This window comes from Caloenas nicobarica, chromosome 4 (genome assembly GCF_036013445.1).
Source record: "Caloenas nicobarica isolate bCalNic1 chromosome 4, bCalNic1.hap1, whole genome shotgun sequence".
Taxonomy (NCBI): Eukaryota; Metazoa; Chordata; class Aves; order Columbiformes; family Columbidae; genus Caloenas; species Caloenas nicobarica.
Window position 1 is genome coordinate 64,991,179 of NC_088248.1, and position 16,587 is coordinate 65,007,765.

Consider the following 16,587-nt stretch of genomic DNA (forward strand, 5'->3'; position numbering starts at 1 on the left):
ACCTTGGATAGCTTTCTATTGCTGTTTGATCAATTCAGGACTCTCAAACCACACCTTTATAATTCTCGGAACAGTCCTGGAGGATATTGTTTCGAACACCAGACAATGAAAGTAAAACCCTGCTGAGACCTTTCTTGTTCCATACTCCAAAGGGATTTTATAGCAACTTTCTCCATGAACTCAACAGGAAAAAAGGTACATTTAAAAAGGTACAAGAAACTTGCAGTGTAAAGTATCATGTACTGCTACTGAAGTGTAACTTTTGACAGCATGAAGTTCGTCATGACTTATAGTTGCTTCATCTTTTCAAAATCTGTTATCACACTTGCCACCACAAACTTTTACAGGTCATACTGCATTCCCAGGGCTTAGACATGCTCCCCTTTTCCCTGAAGCAGCCTGCTGCTTTCTCCTGCACAAGACAGAGGGACACAAAGGAAATAAGAGGATTAAAATCTGGTGCTTTTCCTTTTATGATTGCTTCCCCCTAATCTAATCATAATTCTATGCAAAATATTACTTATTTCTAATATTGTCATCTGCGAGTCTTTTAGTGTTATTGATAAAACCACCTAGTAATTTCATTTTCAGTCACTGATTACAATTTTTCTTTTTTCCCTCAGAAATTTAATTCTGTGAAAGAAATCATCGACTTCTACAAATATGTCCCCATCACACTCATTGACGGAAAGGATAAATCAGGAATCCAGAGAGAACAATGCTACCTTACATACCCATTCAAGTGCCGTAAAAGATGTTTTCTGCCTTAATGTCACTGATTTGTTTGTATAAATGCAAACAGAAAAATTATTTAAATGTCTCAAAAATCAGACTAGCCTGAGTGAGGAGCTCCCCATATTATGAAACATTCTAAATGTTCCACTAAAAAAAACTTTATTGAGAATACAGATCTAGTCCATTTTTTTACTCTATTTGTTTTTAAATCTGAGGATACAGGTAAGGTATATGCCGTTGTATTAATTCGCAGAGAAGTGTTAAGAGAGACCAACTCCTGAAATTTTGACAAGGACTGAGCAATTTGCTTCTCTTGTACTGTACCTTCCAAAAGGCAAAAACCAAACCCAGTCTTGCTCACCTAAACATCACTGAAGCTCAGTTAGTAGCAAAACCTAATAAAGCATACTACAGTCATATAAAAATTATATTCTTGCTTTTCAAAATACAGGTGAAGTGCTACTTACCTGAGTATTCACTGTATAACAAATTCATTCAGTGTGCTTATGTGTTTGCACAATAACGAGCTGTGCTCAGCAGCCACTGAAGTCAGTGGGTGTCAGCTGGTACTCATAGATATTGGAGCAGATTATAAAGCTAGCTTTCATTATGTAAATTCTATTACTTAACTAACACTTATTCTTTAGCTTAAGTAGCAATACCTTACGCCATATCTGAGCTGTCAACCACTTACACAGCAGGACCATTATGCAAACAGTCCATTTGAATTCATACCGTGTGCAAATATAGAGATAAAAGTCATCAGCAGGAACAGCAGACGTGCTTCAAACTCAGCAAGAAAACATGTTCTAGTGTGTATCGCAGAAGACGAGAATGTGATATTTTTCCAGCAAAGGATATGATAATATTTATTCATATAATTTCAGGTTTGGAAGGCTTAACTAAATTAATTATAAATATGAAAGGCAAAACTTCAGTACTTTTCTGCAAAGCATCCATAACCCTCATTTCTAAGTATACTTAGAAGTCTGACTAGGCAATTGGAATATACCAAGAAAGCAAACTCAGTTACTTTATCCTTACAGAATAGGAACAAGGCGAATGAAAACATTGAAGCCCAAAGCATGACATTCCAACACAATTTACAATGTAGTATGTAGTGGCACAAACTAGCTCTAAAAAAATTTAGCAGTTGGTTGTTATTTCCTTGCAACCTTATTTCTCAATGCTGCATCAAAATGCAAGAGAACATTCATTATAATTATTTCAAACCACTGAGACTCTCAAACTTGAAGAGAATTATTCTGACATTACATTATCCAATAATAAGAATAAAAATTAACAAAACAGAAACTGCAAGTAGAGTTTGTCAGAGCTCATAAAAAGGAGAAGAGGCATGATGTAATCTGCTTTAGTTTCATAGCCACCATAAAATTTAACTTGCCAAAGGTTTTCACGTTAGAACAAAAAATAAATATTTTCTAAATTAAGCCTAAAGAAACACAGCTTAACAATTTAGGTAGCAGATTATGGCAGTGACATACAAAGCTTTGCAGACATTTACTAAAACAGTAGACTTGCTTACAGAAGACAAGCATTACTAGTATACTTGAACCACGTAGAGTTTATAATGCTGAGCATCAACAGTTCCCCACCCCCCAGTACAGCTTTCATGAGGAATGTTCTAATTTTGCCAGTGACAACTCTTACGAAGCAAATTTAAAACTATTTATTTAGTAGCTTCTACAGAAACAAACTTAATTCAAGCAGTAACCTGGACTGAAGGATTTAAAACAAAGGAGGAATTTTAACCATGTTTTTTCTTATGTTAACAGTTTCCGTATTTATTTTATGTGATATGCCAGAATTTTAAAGTGGAACCTATTTTCACAATCGACAATGTAAATAGTACTGTTAGGTTTGCATCAAAGTATACGAAGTGAAAAAACCCTCTACTGTACCCATCTAAAAAAATATAATTCTATTTGAATACAAAATGAGAACTATCATTTCATTATTATTGACGAAACAGACAAAAGGAAGTTGGTTCTGTGGAATATGCTGGTCTGATACAAATGATACAAAAATGTTCCATGTGTACATGATGAAAAAGATCTGACAAAGCACCAACTATCTGAAGAATTTTAACACTGTATTGCAAAATTATTAGAAAGCAATGTTTCAACCAGTTTTGAAAATAAGCCTCAGTCAGATGCAGTTTTAAAATATTTACATTTCAATACAGATACAAAACATACTTTATCAAAACAATGTATAAGCCACTGGAGTATATAAAAAAATATTCCCAGCTTAAACTGTTTACAAAAACGCAACAACAGCAAAAACAGTTAGGGACTACCAGTTTTTCAAGAGTAGCCCCAGTTCAAACATAGAACAGACATCCAGCATTAGAGTCAGTATTGATTTTCTTACCTGTAAAAATGTAAGAACTTATTTTTATTGTAAATATGTGCTTTCATATAGTCCATTCTATATGAACATTAAATGATTCAAAACTGACAAGATGAAGACAAACATTTATTGTTCATGTACAGAAACATTAGACTTCAGTATTATCCATCGCTCTACTTCACTAAAAGCTTGAAATTTGGCCCTGATTTAGGAAAGTGTTTAAGCAACTGAGCAATGTTTACGCTGCACTGAAGTCAACAGATACACGTTAGACATAAATATGTAACTAGGCACATGCTTTATGAATTGAGGCCTACAAAAAATATATTCTAACAGCATCTAAATTCTTAATGATGATGAAAGATTGCACTGAAAATCTGGTTCAACACTGGCAATGTAAACACTGTGCAACGTGGTTTTTCATTTTGAAAAGTCTTCATCTTCAGCATGCTCCCCCCATAAATAAGCATCGATGCACCAGCTAGACTTCTAACCAAATGCCCAATTCTGCAAATGTGTTTCTATCAGACTGCACACACACGGTACTAGAGGGTTTATGTTTGGTTATTACTTCCTCACATTTCAGAACAGCCTTGAGACCATATGGAGAAAAGCTTCTCACTCCGATCAGTCCAAGCCTGATGGTATCTCCGGCTCTGCCTGTTCAACAAGGATGGTACAGAAAATTGACAGCATTCTGCTCTCTTTCTCAAACCTACACAATACAGGCTAGTTACATCTAAGTACTAAACAAAACTAAACTTCTAGTGCTATCTGACCTAGAGGGAGTAACTCTCATCCCATAGAATCTTCATTTACACCCTTGTACTTCCTCCAAAGTCAGCAGAAATGGGTTTGTTTCACTGAAATGGAGTACTCACATTTAAGTTTTACTTTTTACGCATGGTGTTTAATTTGCCACTAAAAATCTATGATGTACACTTGCTCCCCAGAGAGGATCAAAAGTGCTTTTCAGTACACATATGCTCAATCTCTGAAACACCATGCTGTAAGAAAGCAAACTAAACCCTGTTAAATCTACAAAGATCTTATCGTCTAAGGTTTTAATCCATAGAGACCTAGCACAAACCAGTTACAGCACAGTATTCTAGCACAAAGAATGTTAACTAGAAAGATGTTTGCATAGCGAATCTGTTTCAAATTTCTCCTATGGAACAGATGAAGTTGACCTCCAATACAAATTTCAAACATGAGAGTGCAAAGTAGTGCTTAATCTTCACTGTCAGCTTCTCTGTATCTCTATAGCTCTGCTCTCCTCTTCCACTTTGCTAAGAGTAGAGATCTTTTGGCAAAATAAAGCAGTTATTTCCATCTTCCTTTCCGAGCAAGTTTGTGGCACTCACTAAAAAGAAGAGGCGACCCCCCTCCTAGTCTCTCACTTAATGTTTTTTTGCTGGAAGAGAAAGAACATCCCAACCCTTGGTGGCCTCTATCAAGTGCCTCTGTCCATGACTTACCCATTCTTCTTGGTCCATATATACTCTTCCACAAAACCAACACTTAAACATACACTGAAGTCTTTCAGCTGGTGAAGTTTCCACCACCTGGTAGTTGTTTTTATGGGTCTTTTTTAGTTTCATTTTTAGCATATTCTCCTTTTTCGCTTGACTTCCTGTCTCACCATTTTGAAGAGTAAGACGGTTTCGATAACGTCTGACACCAAGACACCTACTTGTCCTTTCTGATAGAACTACTTTCAGGACTTGACCTTTATACTTGTTGATAGTCTTCATGACATTAATTATTTCTGGCGAGTCAACATCAGGATGGTTTAGTACCACAACTGGCTGGTTACGACGAGGACACTTTATCAGCTGGTTCATTCTCAGAGGGACAAGCCGAAGACGTCTTGCTGTCAACAGATAGGACATGTCAGAACTTGAACTGGTGTCTGACCGAGTCCTTGCCTTCCTCTTAGGAAGTTCCCTGGTGCCCACTCGTTTCACCTTTTTCTTGGGACCTAGTTGACTTTTTGAATAGGGTTTGCTTTGCTTACTCACATCACTGCTTTTCTGAAACAGCACTCCAGTTTGTTTGCTATTATTTTTAACACTTGCCTCTCGCTTTGGTCTTTGCCTGAGTGAAATAACTCGGGGCTGTGCAGTCAGTTCGCTCTGATCATGCAAACATGGCAAATTACTGCCAAGTGTCTCAGAAACACTCACAGGAACTGGGCGAGGCAGAAACATTTCATTGCAATACACAGAAGAAGCTGGTGTTTCACTCGGGTTTTCTAGTCCGTTTGAGTTTTGACTGCTAGTGGCATTCAGCACTCTCAGTACTGTCCCTTTGGGGATGAACACTGGAGTAGCAACATGGGAATTTTTAGTTACCCGGCTTTTAGATGTTCTTGCAAATGTAAGCAGCTGATCTTCACTGTGTTCTTCGCTACTAATCACACAGTTTTCACCATGCACTTGAGGCAAAGATTCAGACTGCTCCACTTCAGTGGCACAAACAACCCTCTCACAGCTTGCTGAATTTTCTTGAGGGTAAAGCACCTTTTTACTAGAAGCCTGACATCTCAAAGGCATGGATTTCATGTTGGATTCAGCAGCAGACATGAGCTGAGCAATCTTTCTACACAGCAACGTTGCTGTCTTCTTACTGCAAGTTGTGTCATCCCATCTGACACCCTCTGGAACATTTTCAGCCCCAGAGCTAAGAGAAAATACAGATGAAATAATAGGTCCCTCAGAGGGGTTGCTTTTATTTTCCATCTTCTGTAGTTCTAATGAATCCAGAAGAAGATTGTTCTTTTGACTTACGGTTTCAGCTCTCTTTACTTTGCTGAAGTCAAAAGTCATGGCCTCACAAGGTAGAGTTTTGGTGACATGAAAGTTTTTTCCCGCTTCAGAAGATGTAACGGATTTTTTATCAAAACTCTTACCAACTGAACGCGCTTCTGTAGAGCTGACTGGCAGACTCCTACATTCTTTAGCATCCCTCTTTAGAGGCAATGCATCCTTTTGCTTAAGGATTGCAGAAGAAGGGGAATTTTTGCCCTCCTGAGCAGCCTCTACTGAAATGTTCTTGGAACTTATACCTTCAGAAATAGAAGCATATTTTGGAGGGGGTATATCCACAGCTTCTTCATAATGATACAAGTCATAATGCAAGTTATTTTTTCCATCTACTTCACACCTCGAGGATTTAAGATCACTTTTTTTTTCAGTACTATTCATCACCAGAGATTGAGAACAAAGTTCTATAACACCTGAACGGACATCAATACCTTTCACCAAATGAAAGCATAATTTTGATGCATCATCCCTCTGTATAGATACAGAGTTACAGTCTGAGAGCTGAGAATCAGAAAAACAAAGACATTCGGAGTTCTTGTCATACATACCATCCACATTACGCTGGTTACTAACACTGGATAATTTGTCTACATTCACTTCCATGGTTAGCAACTCATTTTGAGACACAGAAGGTGTTTTTTTTCCTTCCACAGATTGTTCTATACCTTGATTCTCGAGCTCCTCTTCAGCACCACTCGCAGGTTTGTAAGTTGCTTCTTTCATAGGAATTAGTTTGAGAACCAGCTGTTGTGCTCCATTCACTATTTTAATCTCTACTATCTGAGCTAAACAGTTAGAAGGAACTACAAGTTCAGATGGTGCAATTACTGTTAAAGGCATCCCAGGTTGTAAAGGCTCCGTTTTTGGTGAATAAACCTCAACTTCCACACTTTGATTCTCACATACACTTATTTCAGATGGCTGCAATATCGTTTTATCCTGGACCAACGCTGTATTTACGTTACATTCTACATCATGAGACAAATAGACTGGTTTAGCTACTTTGTCTGGAATCTCGCAAACCATATTTGAAGAACTTGACAGTTCATTCTGATAAGGAATTTTATCATATTTCTGCTTTTCAAATAAAGTGCTTTGACTCGGCAAGCAAGACTTCTTTTGTTTGTGGTTTGTGGTAGTATTTGACAGCCGTTTTGTGGGTGTTTCATGTACTCTTCTCGTGTGTTTCACTATATAGTCATGTCTAACAGCGCCGTATTCACAGTATTCACACTGATATGGAAAAGTTCCAGTGTGTTTCACCAAATGTCTCTGGAATTCTCCTTTGGTGTAGGATATGTAACTACAGTGGGAACAAATAAATTTAATTTCTTCATGTTGACCTACATGCTTTTTATACTGCAAAGGATCCTTTGTAGAAAATCTACATTTATCACAGTAGTATTTACCTGGCAGAAAGTTTTTAACTTTAAATGTTTTCTGGGTTTTACTTGGGGATTTTTTTTCACGTTTTTCAAAGTCTACAGCACTGGCACCCTCAGGAACAAAATGGAAAGCTGGTGATGTAATATGACTACACTTCTTGCAGATAAAATTTTTGTCTTCAGTCCACCCAAGATTCTTATGCTTTTCTATATCTTGCATTGAAATTTTCTGAACACTTCTGCATTTTATACAGCTTATCAGTGACAACTTACTATTCTCAGCCTCAGTCCCTTGGTAACAGCAGTTTTGGTCATCATCCCCTTTTGATGGGTTTGGTTTATCCTCAGAAGATTGCTTTGGGGATGTCGTTAAGGAATTATTTTTATCATTAATTTGGCCAGGGTACAATGTTGGTAAAATTTCCCTCATTTTTTTCAACTGCATTTCAGATGACGTGACTCTGCACCAGTTCTGTCAAACACAGAAGTAACAGACGAAATGTTTTCTTGGTATTAGTCTTGTGTACAGTGCTTATCAATCAATCATTCAGGCCAACAATCTTCAGAATATATACTGTGGAAGAAACGGTGCTCAAGGAACTGCATCCATATTATACTCCATGTGCTTAATATTATTCAATCAACTTGTAGCACTAAAGAATAAAAATCAGAAAATTAAGTCAGTTACAATTCATTGATCATGGAAGTACAATGAACTAATAATTGAACTATTAGTGGACCACAACTGAATTGCGGAGTGCAAGTTAATACGTTAATATACCACTGATTGTATTCTGCACATAGAATCATTAACTCCAAGCAAAACGTACCTAATCAAATTATCATTCAACATTTGCTCATATGCAAAATGTTCATAAATTCATAAAAGTATATGCACACCATGAGAAATTTTACATTTAAGAAATGTATTTATAAGCCCAACAGGAAAGACACTTGGCAACAGAACTGAGCAGCAGAATATGATTTCAGTTCACATACAATCCTGAACTCGGGAAAAGATATTATGAAACAGTGCAGGTGCCACTCATTTGTAAAACCCAGCAGGAAAAAGGAGAGCAACTACAATGGTTACTAGAAACACAAAACTATGAGTTTTAAGTATAAGGATTTTTAAGCTAGCGCGGAAATTCTTAAGTACAGAAGGAAGTTCTAATCACTGCCAATGTTTCAGATCCAAACAGTTTTGAACACTAATTCATAACAATGCTTGATTTATACTTCACATGTTCTCAAAGTAATGAAGTCAAAACAATCTGCAGTTGCAAAATTAATCACTTTCACTTCTATCGACATCAGTGTGTAATCACTTCTATATACGTGGACAAGCATACAAATAAGTCACTCCATCCTGATAATACAGGATATGCCAATCAAGCAAAATAAACAATGCAATGGAAAGCAGAGGTAAAACAGTAATATCAGTGCAAAAATAGCACAATAACTTGTGCAGCATATTCAGCCTCACAGGTTCCAGCACTCTTACTGTCTCTCTTCTATATTCAACATGAATAAGATCTCAGCCTTTAAGCTTTTGTCAAGACTATGAGACCACTATTATTCGGAAAACTAACAACTAAATTAGTCTTTCAAGACATATAAAACAACTCCACAGCTAACAGCAACAAGTAAAATCTAGTCAATACCTTATTCAAACATTGTCATGGTTTAAACCCAGCCAGCAACTAGGACCACGCAGCTGTCACTCACTCCCCTCCTGCCTCTCAAGTGGGACGGGGGAGAGTATTGAAATGGAAGGGAGAAACTTGCGCGTTGAGATAAGAACAGTTAACAGGACAGCAAAGGAAGATATAATAATAATAATACAAAATAAGCGATGCAGAATGCATCTGCTCACCACCTGATGACCAATACCCAGCCCATCCCCAGGCAGTGATCACAAACACCGCTCCTGTACAGCCGATCCCAGAAGAGTGGAGACCTGGACAGCAGTTCACACTGAAACACAATCATGTCAAATAGCTGGTCCCAGAAGACAAGAGTGCACTGGTCTTGAACAGATGATCCCGGGGAAAAAAAAAGAAAATGAAGGAAAAGCCGAAAAAGACAGCTCCAGCTATATACAGAACACAATGCTAACAACAGAGAATGTCTCCTTGGCCAGCCTGGATGTCAGTCTAGGTGCTGTCCTGTTATGCTCCCTCCCAGCTTCTATACGCACCTGCAACTGGAAAGCTGGGAAAGTCCTTGGTCTGCTTGGCAACAGCCAAAACACCAGTGAGACCTCACAGTCTCTTCAAACCTACTCCAAAACACAGCCTAGCTACTGGAAAGAAAAAAATAACTCTGTCCCGGGCAAAGGCACAGGAAGTGCAGTGTGTTATTACATTATTCTCACAGTAAATCTGAAACAAAAGACTGCGCTAGCTGCTAAAAAGAAAATATTCTAACCACCACAAAGAAAATTAACTCAATCCCAGAAAAAACAGTACACATTCTTACTTACAGACATACTGTTGCACAGATCTGCATTCACGTAGACACCCTGTTTCACAGAGTTATTCCTTTAGATTTCAATACATCCCACAGAAGGCTTCTGCTTCTGAAATTCAGTTCCTCTCCAAGTCTGTCTACGTAGAGCAGGGCTCGATTTGGGCTCCAAAAGCACAGCGTTGAGCTCACCTAAGCAATGTGCTATTACAATAATCCTGCACTAATGACAAAAACTTTACAGTATGATGCATCTCCGCAATGGCTTGACAGGAGTAAGCATCTGATCCAGAAAGTCTTTCTTGCATCTCCCTGTGCCCCATTTGCCAATATCCCTAACTGCTAAGGGAATGCTGCCCTAAGGATGGGGCTCTGCAAGGAGCAAGCATACTGATGTAACCTCAAACAATAGTAAAAATAAGTTAGAAAACTGACTGGGGACAACATAATGTCCTTTCCACTCTTTAGCAGATGGATGACCGCACACCTCTAAAACTCCTCAGTATGTAGTTCTTAGGAGTGTAGTAATCTCATCTCATTGCAATGCAGACAGGTGTACACCCCTATGTGAAAAACCTCTGTATCTCAATGTGAAAAACAAATCAATGGCAGCCTCCTAGGAAGCAGGAAAGTATACATGACTACTGTATCATGGTATAAAGATTTTTTATTTTCAAACAATTCTAACGTTGGTAACATCATGCCCTATACTATCCCAGAATCTAAAGAGGCAAGAAAAATAAATGTTTCTGGTAGTCTCTCATGGGCAATTCTTCCCCTGCTAATATCACTTATTAAACTTAAGAATCTTGTTGACAGACAAGCGTGATGGTGGGCCAGGAGGTCCACTGTTTAATTTCAGGAGAAAGATAATAAGCTCAAGATCCAGACCAAAGATGCTTTGAGGATTTCTATACAGCTTTAAGACAGAAATAAAATTGCATTTGAAGGGAAAGCGTGAAGTTAAACCAATATTTGCCTTTTTTTTTTCCTGTTAACAGCTATCCATTGGTACTGAAACTGCAATCCATATGAACCAGATCAAAAGATAAGCACATAGCACTTTATGCCATACACATCCTTGACCACAAAAGACAGTATTAAAGACATGGACAGTTTTCTCATATTATTTTTAACACTGTAAACTTCACCTTACAGGACAACATGAAAAAGTATCCACCACCTTTAAGAGAAAGTACAAGAAAGTGTTGAACGTTTTAAGAATGCTTTAATTTACCAGACAGATCCAGCTTGCTCAGCCTAAGAACACACAAGAAAAATTTAACAGAGGTAATTCAAAGAACATGCTAGTAATCCTTCTAAACTTTCCTAATTCAAATAGCTTTATGTATCAGAGTGAAAACAAATAGGTATATAGCCCCAAAACCAAGCTTTCATTCAGACCTGCAACAAATACCTTGTTGCTAGAATCAAGTTTTCAAATGTTGTTGGAGTTACTGCCACCACACTTCAGATGTGCTGTGGTCAATCCCGCCAGCAGCCAAGCAGCCACATGCTGGCTCCCCACCCTTCCCTGGGAAGGGAGGGGAGCAAACTGGAGGAAAAGACCGAGAAAGCTTATGGATCTGGACAAAGGCAGTTTAATAGGTGAAGGAAAGAGGCGCAGAGGTGACGCAAAGGAAGTCACCACCTTCCACAAGCAGACTGATGCCTGGCTGCCCTCTGAACAGCCCCCTGGAACCAAAGCCCCTCTCCTTCTTCTACTTCCAGTTTCCATTGCTGAGCATGAGGTTATATTGTATGGACCATCCCCTTGATCAGTTCTGGTCAGCTGTCCCAGAGGTATGTCCTCCCAATCTCTTGCCCACCCCATACTAACTCACTGCAGCAGAGGCAGAGGCAGCGGGAAAGAAAATCTTGACATTATGGAAACACTGCTCAGCAACAGGCAAAACACCAGTGTTATCTGCACTGGTTTAGCCACAGATCCAGAATACAGCACCCTACAGGCTGCTACGAAGAAATTTAATTCCATCCCAGCCAGACTCAGTACAGGGTAAAAAAAGAACTGAATAACGAAGTGATGCTGAAGTGACACTGCCGTTGTCTCTGTAGCTATTTTTTTCACCAGTCTTTCCTGAACGCTGAATAGTTAACAAGAAAAGTTTTGATGCAAACATGTCCACTTTATCATTATTTTGGATAAAAAAAGCCCCAAAGTGCACTCTAATTATATTTTAAAACATTATTTGCTTCTTCGGGTTACTTCAGAAAAATGTGACCATCAATGTACACAGAGAAGTGGTGCAGTCCAGCACCCATTCACTCCATACCAGCAGGGGCGGGGGGAGGGAATTCCCCCAAAGATTTGTTTTGAGATTCAAAGGGTTAGCGGAGATATGCTTCAGAAGATTTAATGAAAAGCTACATACTCAATTTTTCAAGCTACAATCAAAAGGAGAGCACACGGACCAATCAAAAAATACTATTAAAGGAAGAACTGAAAGTCTACATGGAGTCTGAATGGCAAACAAAAGAAAAAGACAGCTTAAGAATGGAGTAAGAGATACTAGGAGTCTTAAAAGCAATTCCGGTTCATGTCTTTACAGGGACAGATTCAGAAGAAGTTTGTAAAAATAATTTGAAATACAATAAGGTACTTGAGTTAGGTGAAACTGAAAAAATTTAGAGGCCCTAGTTTTGAAAAAAATTGGAAGCAGAAACTTAGAGGTAAATGGAAAAATGACAACAGAAAGAAGATAAATCAAAATTTCTCATTCACTCCCTCTACCAGACACCTGCAATTCAGTGACATTAAAAAGTATAGCACTTAGTAACAGGAAATATTCCCACCTCTCACATAACACTAGTATATCTTGAACCTTGCTGCTCAAGACAGAGATCAATAGATCTGCAGGCATCAAAAGGCATTCTAAACAGTGGATATCACATTTACATAAAGGTTAGAAAACAAAGACCAATTAAAACCAAGAAAAATAAGCAGAAATATCCTACACAGCCTGACTATGCCAAATTCATCCAGTACAAATGGTTTTTTTGCACTGCAGTAGATTACAAACTCCTGATGTGGCCACTGTCCGACAGGAATTGCTAGTGTCTTCCCATTATTCTATATTCTTGAAATTTCCATTTACTTCAAATATATTACTACTTAGTTCATCATTTCAAGTAAGAATATTTCTTTTCCAGTGTTTTAGTTCCCTTTTTATCTCAAATTATACACTGCTATCAATGAAATGGGTGTGACAAAGCAGCATGAATTTATCATATGTGACTAAATAAGTAAGACCTTACTTCAGCAAAACATAGACATCTCAAACACTAAGTTCTAAGACTGTGTCCAGCAATCAAGGCCTGCTTTGGTATTGAAAAGCCCATATAACTATCTCCTAAGAGAAAAAGTTCAAACAGAACTGGAAGACACTGTGCATCACTCTATCAGCAAGATGCATCATGTAAAACTTAAATCTCTGTGAAAAAACTTCAATGTCTGCGTAAGCTAAAAATTATCTTGTCCATATTGTACAATTATATATATGCCATATACCACCCTTTTAACATCGGTTGACTATCTCCGTTAAGCAGAGTTAACTGTTCTACTGACCACACTATGTAGTTGTCAGTTACCACTCACTGATTTTAGGCCTAATGACTGGGAGAGATCCAAAGTGCTTCACTCAAGTATAATGTATTGTACTAATTAAAAGAATTCATTTTCTATTAAAATCAAACAATTCAAATGCACCGAAGACATTTTATCTACAATTATTCCTTCTTAAAAAGACAGTTTGCCTCACAGTAAGAGGTTATCAGAGTCATAACACTTTCTGTATCTGAAATTCAAATGAAGTTTTTCCATCAAAATGAAGGATGAATGTCAATGCAGAAAATTAAGACAAGCAAAGACCACGCATCAGGTTTTTAGAGGTTACCTTTATTACAAAACATACAGTTATTTCACTCTACAGTAAAAAATTAATTACATGCAAAATTTTTACTACTTATAAAGTTATGCAAAACACTATTAGAAGTAAATCACTATTTTTCAAATGCATAGGTAAAAAAATGCCCAATATATTGACATTTATTGTCATTGTAAGAAGGCAGGCACATGTATGTACTATACAGTACTCTACCAAAATGGAGGTCTGCTTCTCTGTGATCCTAGGACTGAGGCCTGGCTTTATTTCTATCTGAAAGATACACGTTTCTGACATATCATTCGATTGCTTGGTGGTCTTCTGGCAACAAACTAAGCAACGCATTCTCAAATAACTACTGCATCAAAAGCAGTGGCTTAGAGAGTGCTCAGATGTTTATACAGTTTTTTTTCATTACATGTATGATCAACTTTTAAATCTATGCTGCACGTTTCAGTATTTAACACAATATACAGCCATTTTAAAAATCTCTCCGTATATCCAAAGCACACTGACGAGTATTTAGCATTACCTTAGTCTAAGCTTTAAGGCCTGTAAGCAACAAAACAAGGAGGTATGGCACTGAAGAAAATGGGAGAGGGGGGAGAGTCCCATTAAAACTATATATTTCTTCATTTCCAATTCTAAAAACACACATGTAGACACTAAAATTCATTTCTACAGATTTAATTCCTGCTAAAATTAGCCACGTATATAAGTATCTGCAAGAAAAGGGCCTTGACTATCACCTTTTACTGTAGTAACAATGCAAAGCAGAATGCTAGCAAAATCCTCTGCAACGTCATTAGTCTTCTTAATAATAAAATAGACTTTTAAAATTAAATGTATATTTTGGGATAGTTGGGCTACATCTATTATAGCGATGGGTCATTTGTTGAGATGAAACCCAAGTAGTTTTATATGTCTAAGTGTCCAATGTCATACTTTTTATGACAGATTCTCTTGCAACACAATTTAATAAAGGATTTAATTAAGAGAACCTTGTGCCCAAATACTCTAAAGAACTCAATTTACATACAAAACACAGAATGTTCTATTGTGCTCAGCAACACAGTTACTAACCCGAAAGCTTCTTTTCTTCGGGAAGGAGACCAAGATGACAAACCTGGACAACACCCCGCAGTCCAGACGAGTCCGAGCAGCCCGACGGCGTCCACGAGACAGCAGCGCCCGCCACCAACACCAACAAATGCCCCATCCCTGGGCAGCCAGCCACCCACGCGCGAGCGCTGCCGCCTCCCCGGGGACGCGCGGCCTCCCTCCCTTCCTCGGGCCCCGTGTCCCGGAGGCCGAGCCCCGCCGCTGCCCGGCCGGGTGGCGGCCGCTCCGCAGGCCGCGCAGCCTCCGCCCGCCGCCGGCCGGGTGGCTCCGCCCGCGCCGCCGCCGGCCCGCAGGGGGCAGCACCGCGGGCCCGCAGCCCTCGCTCGCTGCTCGGACCCCCGCCCACCCGGGCTGGCGGGCAGGGCAGACGGGGCGGCGGGCACACAGGGCGGCGGGCAGGCGGCAGCCGCGGCGCTGGCCCGGCAGGAACAGGCCGGGCGCGGCGGGGGGAGCCTTACCTGGCTCGGAGGAGGGCGAGGAGAAACACGGGCTGCCTCCCTCAGGGGCAGACCCCACCAGCCGCCACCGCTCCCCTCGCCTCCAGATGCACAAACAACGCAGCGCCGATCCCCATCCGCAGTTCCCGCCCCGCCCTGAGGCACTCACCCCAGCGAGGGCAAGGGCGAGCCCCCCGCCGCCGCCTCGGCACGGCCCCCCGCCCGCCGCAGCGGCGGAACTGACCTCAGCACCGCGGCGCCACCGCGCCGCCCCATTGGCCGGCGCCGCTCCGCCGCTCCCGCCGACGGCGCCGTGTAGAGCTCTACTGAGGAGCCCCGGCGGCCGCGCAGGCGCGTTGTGAGCCCCGGCCCGGCCCGCCGGCCCGCGGGGAAGGACCCGGCGCTGAGGTGGCACCTCGGGGGCCGCAGCCTGGCCCCGCGTGGGGACCTGCCACCCGCGCGTGGGGCCCGCAGTGCGAGCGGCTGGGCTGGCGTCGAAGCACCTGCGCCGTGGCAGGCGAGGGCATGACCGGAGCTGCCGTCGGGTGCTGCCCGCGGCCCGTCCCTCGAGGGTTCCGACAGACGCAGGCCGAAGGGAGAGCCGTTGTTCCCAATAACTCTCGACGTTCCCCCAGATACCACCGTGTTTTCTTAGCGTGTGACATGGACATACATTTCACAGGGATTGCGCAGTTCAGTAGCACGATGGCATACTGGTTGCATATTTTCAGGTGCCCCCTGAAAAATCCAAATCTCAGTAAATTGATCTTAGTCAAATTTGAAGGGAGAAAAAGGGAATTTAACTGCCAGCATCTTGCCCTCTGAAAGTGCCTTTAACGTCACTGCAGTATCCAACCAACGTGCTTGAAAAGGAAACTATTTAACACGGGGCCCAAAGTGTTTCCAGATGGCATCTTTTAAAAGGAGCTTTTAGGTACATGACTTCAAAGTTATACTCTGTCTTGCTGATTGTTCTGTTAGCATGGCTTCTGTGTGATAAGAGGAACCACGAGTAAGTTGCATCTTCTGATCAATTGTGTGCAGGAAGGAGTGGAAACAGGGCTTCACTTAATCTTACTATTGTCTAGACATAAACACAGATCTTCAGGGATCTTAGATTTTGGGATAGGCTCTTTGGGTCACAAAAAAAGAAAAAGGAAAGCTAAAGCTATCAGACAGGGAACTTTGGGGGGAAAAGAATCCTCTAAACTATGATTTTTTTTATTTCCAAATGAGACCATGCCCCCACAGTCTGTTATCTCTTTTGATCAGCGGTGTAAAAAAAAAAAAAAACCACCACTGTTAGCTGTGGAGTTTGGAACATTTTCGTTTATTTAAC

General features: G+C 40.3%; 2 protein-coding genes across 6 annotated transcripts in view; one reads left to right on the plus strand and one right to left on the minus strand.

Annotated features, from left to right (window-relative positions):
- CLNK (cytokine dependent hematopoietic cell linker) overlaps positions 1–770 on the plus strand; it is a 30,115-nt gene extending 29,345 nt beyond the window's left edge. The window contains exon 16 of the mRNA XM_065634781.1: positions 624–770. Within this exon, the coding sequence (XP_065490853.1) occupies positions 624–770 (147 nt within the window). The remainder of the gene's footprint in view (positions 1–623) is intronic.
- Positions 286–15,475, minus strand: ZNF518B (zinc finger protein 518B). Of its 5 annotated transcripts, none has more exons than XM_065634775.1 (3): positions 15,418–15,475; positions 4,587–7,971; positions 286–412 (listed from the first exon to the last, which is right to left on the minus strand). In XM_065634775.1, exons 2-3 carry the CDS (start codon positions 7,761–7,763, stop codon positions 320–322), a joined length of 3,270 nt encoding a protein of 1,089 aa, XP_065490847.1. In that variant the 5' UTR covers positions 7,764–7,971; positions 15,418–15,475; the 3' UTR covers positions 286–319. The 5 variants fall into 5 exon arrangements, with proteins under 5 accessions (XP_065490847.1, XP_065490849.1, XP_065490848.1 ...); XM_065634777.1 differs by lacking the exon at positions 15,418–15,475 and adding an exon at positions 15,270–15,335; XM_065634776.1 differs by lacking the exon at positions 15,418–15,475 and adding an exon at positions 14,773–15,091.
- Between the last annotated feature and the right edge of the window lie 1,112 nt (positions 15,476–16,587).